At 50.8% G+C, this 6,375-nt stretch overlaps 1 protein-coding gene across 2 annotated transcripts; it reads left to right on the top strand.

The window, feature by feature from the left end:
• The first annotated feature begins 1,524 nt into the window (after window positions 1–1,524).
• On the top strand, window positions 1,525–5,434 carry PENK (proenkephalin). Of its 2 annotated transcripts, none has more exons than XM_068170266.1 (3): window positions 1,525–1,736; window positions 2,296–2,437; window positions 4,247–5,434. In XM_068170266.1, the coding sequence occupies exons 2-3, from the start codon at window positions 2,300–2,302 to the stop codon at window positions 4,910–4,912; spliced, it is 804 nt and encodes a 267-aa protein (XP_068026367.1). In that variant the 5' UTR covers window positions 1,525–1,736; window positions 2,296–2,299; the 3' UTR covers window positions 4,913–5,434. The 2 variants fall into 2 exon arrangements, with proteins under 2 accessions (XP_068026367.1, XP_068026366.1); XM_068170265.1 differs by having other exon boundaries at window positions 1,525–1,740.
• Window positions 5,435–6,375: the final 941 nt, after the last annotated feature.

Below are 6,375 nucleotides of genomic sequence, written 5' to 3'. Positions count from 1 at the left end.
CAAACCATCTTAGGAACAGACTTAATGGCACTGCTGCTGACTTGGTGGCACATTGCTCCAAATGCTGAGCCCTCACAGGCTAGCAGAAATACACCCACTGGGATGATTTTTAAATGTCTACCTCTTCTCTTGAGAGTTCATCTACTAAGTTGGCTGATATTACTATTTAGAGAGCTTGATTCTCTGCTGATGTACACTAAGGATAGGCAAGAGCTTGAATGGATGTTTCTGACAATCCAGACACTCATTGCAGTGTCCTTAGTCTCAAAATATCTGGTGTAAAGAATAACAGGTGGCAGAAAACACAATTTCCATACAATAATGGTATTAGATTTTGTGCTGCTTCTGAAGGATCAAGACCTGGCTGTAGCTCAGCTAGCAGATGTGTGGCATCAATGTACTGCAGCATTAGGGAAGGAGGAGGTATAAACCGAGGTGTTTTCCTCTTCCAGGGGAGATAATTGTGTACTAATGCCCTAATGAAATTTCACCCAATGTACTGTGCACTGTTCCCATCATTCATGCCCAGAAATAATGAACTCCAAGAACAGCAAATGCAGAGCAGAACATTCACCTGAGAAGGACCCATCTCAAGACAGAAGGCTGAGGAGCACAACTTGTTCACCTCAGCAAAGTGAGGACTAGGGAGAAAAATCCCATCCCAGAAACACACCTGGAAGAAGAAAGGAGAACAATGCTGAAAGGGCAAATAAATATAAACCAGAGATAATTTATATGAGGCTGGAAATACAAGGTGGCTTCTGACACCCTAAGGAACACAGCTTAGCACAGCTGGGGCAGAGCCCTCTACAAACAGGAGGTGTCAGAAATCAGCATCATCACTCCACACCAGTTCCCCAGGATGTCAAAGGAAGAAGAGCCGAGTGAGCTGCCCCAGCTGATGGGATGGAAGTGCAGAAGTGCTTGAGGGTTTGTCTTTGTCTGGTTCCTTCACATTCGTGTTTTCCAGGACACCAAAAATCAGGCAAATCTATCCATGCCCGTGAACTTCCAGCATTTCCAACTCAAAATACTTGTCTTCTTGCTCCCTCCAGTAAAACCTGCTACCCCCAAGCTGTTTCATATGCAGAAGGACCCTCAGTGCCAGCAGCTTGAGGGAGGTGGCAGGGTGGCAGAGAGAGAAGGCAACAACCAAAAACCTCAAACCCCAATCCCTGTGCAACACTGAGGGTCACTGCAGCCAGACCGCTGTGGAGCAGGGCTGCCGCCACCCCGGAGCCCCTCTTCTTCATCCCCCCACGTCATGAGTCAGGGCGATGCCTCATCCCTGCCCACTCCCGGTGAGAACTTCTCCCGGTAACTTTGCCGGTGCCCGTCCCCCGCTCCTCCCGACGGCAGGGGCACCCTCCCCCCGCCCATCCCAATCCCCGTTAGCGGGGCAGTGGTGCCGGGAGGAGGGGGGGAGATGTCGTAGGTGCTGCGTCAGAGGGAGCCCGACGGCGATTGGGGGAGGCCGCTCTGTCCCCCCTTTCCCTAATTATAAAGTGCCGCCGCCCGCACCCGCTCGGCTCGGCATCGGGCCCCCGGCTCGGCATCCCCACGCTGTCCTCATCGAGGTTGACAGCAGCGGCCGCGGGCTTCAGGTTCCTCCCCCTCGGGCTTTCTCCAGAGGCTGCTCGGCCTCGCTATAAAAAACAGCGGCTCCGACGCCGAAGATCCTGCGAGGCGCAGCCCGCTCCGCACCCAGCGACTCCAGGGAGCCCGGACGGGAGCCTGTGCGTGAGTGACGAGCAGGGACGGGCAGGGGGGTGGCTCTGCTGGATCTGGGGCGCGACGTCGGGGCTCTCCGATGGGAAAGGTTTCCCGGGAGGAGCTATGTGCCGTCCGAGACGGGCGGCTGTCCCCGTGAGGCGCGGATGTTGCGGGAACGGCAGGATGAAGGGATGTGGGACGGGGACTTTCACCGGACGGGAGTTCTTGGGCGCTGCATCCTTCGGGTCTGCTCCTCTCCGGGCGCAGCTCCGCTGCCCTGCAGCCGCTAAGGGTCCGCTTCCTAAGCGCCCGTTTACCTTGCAAGCACAGCCACCCTGCCTCCACAACGCGAGTGTTACCCGAGTTCCGTGAGACTCTGGACACAGTTTTAAACCGCGGCGTTTAACTGTTTCGTGCCACCTTTTGCTGCCCCGATGCTAGGGGAGGAAGTGCCCGGGGGAGGCTGCTGGGGGAGGCTGCTGGCTGCTGACCTTTCCGCGGAGGCAGCACCAGGAATGGGAGCGGAGAACCGGGGATGGGAACGGAGGGAGGCTGTTCCTGGCTGACCTCTTCTTCTCGCAGCCCCATGGCGCTGTTCCTGAGACTCGGCTGCTCGCTGCTGGCGCTCAGCACCTGCCTGCTGCCGCGGGCACGGGCAGACTGCGGTCGCGACTGTGCCGCCTGCGCCTACCGTCTGGGACCCCGCGCCGGCATCCACCCCCTGGTAAGCGGGAAGGGGGCTTGCAGGGGGGGATACGCGGCTGGAGTGGGGGCCCTGTCCCGCCTTACCTTTGGGAGAGAGCGAAATAACAAAAGTACATAATGGGGCAAGCGGCCGGGGTTGCTTGGAGGGGTAGAGATTTGGAGGAGAGGACCCCGGAGCGATGGTCACAGGATGAGGAAGGGGGAATAGCCCAATATCAATTCAGCGAGCCCCAAGCAGATCCCTTCCAACCCGCCCGTCCCTCCCTCTGCCCGACGGCCAGAGGCGGTCGTGGGGAGACAGGCTGCTCGGGCAGCACCAAGGGGAGCAACGAAAAGCCGAGTGTAAAAGTGAAGGAGAAGAGGAACCCAGACGGAACGGGCGGCCCTGCGGGGAAAGGAGAGCTTGCTGCCGGCCACTGTAGCCCCGGCAGGGTCGGGGGAAGCCAGGTGGGACGGGAGGGCAGCCTCCACCCCAGGTTTTGGGACACCCGGCAGGATGAGCTCGCTCCAGGCAGCTGAAAAGTGACGGATCTGCCTGAAAACTTGGCTGAATCTCACTGAAAGTGATGCTCAAGCCTGGTTTGAGCAGCAACACCTCCCGCGGCTTTTCCTCGTTGCACAGCTCTACGGAGTGTTAGGGATATATGACCGAAGGATGCCTTTGGCTGTCTCCTAAGGCAAATCATGCCAAGAAAACCCCAGAATCTCTGTAATTTTAATGATAATGAAACTGGGTCGCTCACCCCTCCCAGCAGACAGTGGAACTCAGGCTGTCAGGTCCTCTGCCAGTGTCACCTGCGGTTCCTGACCTCAGAGATGCATTGTGCTCTCAGCACATCTAAACGATAATACAAGTTTGGCTCCTGAGAGGTCAGTGATTATTTGAGAGCACACAAAGGGAGGGCTGGACCCTATCCTTACACAGAGTCAGGAATCACTGAGCACTTCTGCTTAAACCCAAAGCAAGGATATGCTCTCAACAATGTGTTTCTAAGGGCAATAGCCTTGTGGCTTCACTAGAAGTAACTTCTCATGACAGAAAAGAGAGAGAAAAGGAGCTAATATGTGTGTTGTTATTTTTACATGACAGGTTATGAGGTACACATCCAGGTACTGAAAACTTCTCATGTGTTAGCCTATTTTCTTTTTCCTTGCAGTGAAAGGCAACACAGCCTAGGATTTTTTTCCCCCTTTTTCTGATGGCCTGTCTGTCAGACTAGCAACACCAGAAGTTTGGTCTTGCCTAAGAGAGTCTGTATTTCTACATTTTATTTGGTGTGCATTTGAAAGAACTGCCCCATGAAGGGAAACTCATGGTAAGGGGTTAGAAATGCAGCCTTCAGAGCTGCTCAGGTACTGAGCTGTGCAATACAAGTGGCTTCTTTGCAGTGCCAATGCCCTGAAGTTTCTGAATTCCTAAGGTTTCTGAATGTTACCTACAACTGTGAAGATTGAATACCCTTCTGCACTTCCATTGCGAAGGAAACCACCACTGGTTTTCAGCTTCCAAGTAATAAATATGGACAAAAACATATTGTAATGCATCTGAGCATAGAGGGAAACTACCTGTGGCTTCCTTTGAAACAGAAACAGAGGGGCAGCCTTGATGCACAGGACCTATGATCCATCCTGACTGGTGTTCTGTGTCTTGAAGTGGAGAACACACAGACATCAGATCAGCTGCTCACAAAGAGCAGTCCTTCCAAGCCACTCACAAAGAGATGCTCTCTGGTGGCCTTTTTAAAGCAAACAGGACTAAGACAAGGTGGCAGTGAGGGACTTGTTACTATCAAACCTTTCTCAGTACACTGCATCTGTTTCTTTTCAGGCATGCACACTAGAGTGTGAAGGAAAGCTGCCTTCTGCCAAAGCCTGGGAGACCTGCAAGGAGCTCCTGCAGCTGGCAAAGCTGGATCTTTCCGAGGATGGCAGCATCACTCCAGGAGACAAGAAAGAGCTGGATGAGAACCATCTGCTTGCAAAGAAGTATGGAGGCTTCATGAAAAGATATGGGGGGTTCATGAAGAAAATGGACGAGCTCTACCGGGTAGAACCGGAGGATGAGGCCAACGGAGGGGAAATCCTGGCTAAGAGGTATGGAGGGTTTATGAAGAAAGACTCAGATGATGATGCCCTGGCTAATTCCTCTGATCTGCTGAAGGAGCTTCTGGGAACAGGAGATAACCCTGAGGCAGGGCAATACAGAGAGCTAAACGAAAAGGAGGGGGACGTCAGCAAAAGGTACGGAGGCTTCATGAGGAGCGTCAAGCGCAGCCCGGAAATGGAAGATGAAGCCAAGGAGCTGCAAAAGAGATATGGTGGGTTCATGAGAAGAGTGGGCAGGCCAGAATGGTGGCTGGACTACCAGAAACGGTACGGAGGCTTTCTTAAGCGCTTCGCCGACTCCATTCTCCCTTCAGATGATGATGGCGAAACTTATTCCAAAGAGGGCCCAGAGATGGAAAAGAGATATGGTGGATTTATGAGATTTTAATACCTTTTCCTTCTATCCCTTTTTGTCCTAAATGAGAAAGACTGCCTTATTGGTCATAACTTATTGTAACGTGTTGCTTGTACTGTACAGTTTTATACTGTCCTTGGTTGATGCCACCTGCGGTTTGTCGTTTCAGGTTGTGTTCTTTCCAGTCAAAGAACTAATTTCTGTCCCAGTCCGGTTTCAGTCTGTGTTGTAGGCTTCCATGCTAGAACTATTTTGATTACTGTATTCATTTTCTTTAATGAGGAAGTACATCTACAGTAGAGTTGCTTAACTGTATATATAATAAATTCTTCATCCTAACTGCATAAATCCTGAAATGTTATTTGTTTTCTCTCAGACATTTAATCAAGCATCATCTCAATTTATCTTTAAGCCATCAGAGCCATGCCAGCCTCTTTCCTTCTGTAACTGCAGGACTTGTACTGCACACACAACAGCTGAAACACATTTTTTTTTTTGTCTTTAGGTTTCTCAGTTTCTTACCATGCTAGAACAATAAACATGCTCTAAAGTGAATATATCTGTATTTGCTCTACCTGCTCTCGTTTGGACCAGTTAACAGGATAACTGTTTCAAGCCCACATTTATAATTCATAGTGTTCAGCCATGCACATGAAATAAAAATAAGAGTGTGTGACTTTCAGCACTAAAGGCATTTTCCCAGTGCACAGCACAATGCCCTGTTTCACTAGTTACACATTTACAGCCATCCCAATACAGGGTTCTACAATTGTCCTTAACGTTATCAACACTAAGTAAACAATAAAACAGACAGAAATCAGTGTGTGCAAAGTAAACATGACCCAAAGCTGCATTAAAAAACCAGCAACTTCAACATCCCAATTTTACAGGGCACCTGACAAATGGTTTTCCATGGAGCAGCTTTGTGTTTGCAGCTTTGTGTTTGCTTCCTCAGCTGGTATACAGATCACTGAAATGTGGGGAACTGCTGGTCAGACTTTGCTGTTTCAAACAAAACCAAGAGAAGTAAAGCTGGCAACAAACAGGAAAAACCCAGCTCTAACACTGTAGAACCTTTGGCATTTACACAGGTGGCACTTACATCAAAGGCCAGCTCCCACCCCAAAATTCTGACTGCCTTAGGTTGAGAGAGAACTCAGAGATCATCTACTCCAACCTCCCCACTACGGGGCAGGGGACACCTCTCAACTAGACTCAGTTGCTCAAGGCTTCATCCAACCTGGCCTTGAACACCTCCAAGGAGGAAGCATCCACAGCATCCCTGGGCAACCTGTTCCAGAGTTTCACCACCCTCATACTGAAGAATTTCTTTCTAAGATCCATTCTAATCCTAATCTCCCTCATTTTAAAACCATCCCCCTTATCCTATTGCTAAATACCCTTATGAAAAAGTTCCTCTCCAGCCTTCCTCTAGGTTCCCTTCAGGTACTGGAAGGCAGTCCTAAGGTCCCCCTGGATTCTTCTCCTCTAGGCTG

The sequence above is a fragment of the Melanerpes formicivorus genome, unplaced genomic scaffold (genome assembly GCF_026170545.1).
Source record: "Melanerpes formicivorus ecotype bairdi unplaced genomic scaffold, bMelFor1.0.p_v2 SCAF_304, whole genome shotgun sequence".
Classification (NCBI taxonomy): domain Eukaryota; kingdom Metazoa; phylum Chordata; class Aves; order Piciformes; family Picidae; genus Melanerpes; species Melanerpes formicivorus.
The sequence above is the reverse complement of the archived record's forward strand: the minus strand, read 5'-3'. Positions and strand labels throughout refer to the sequence as shown.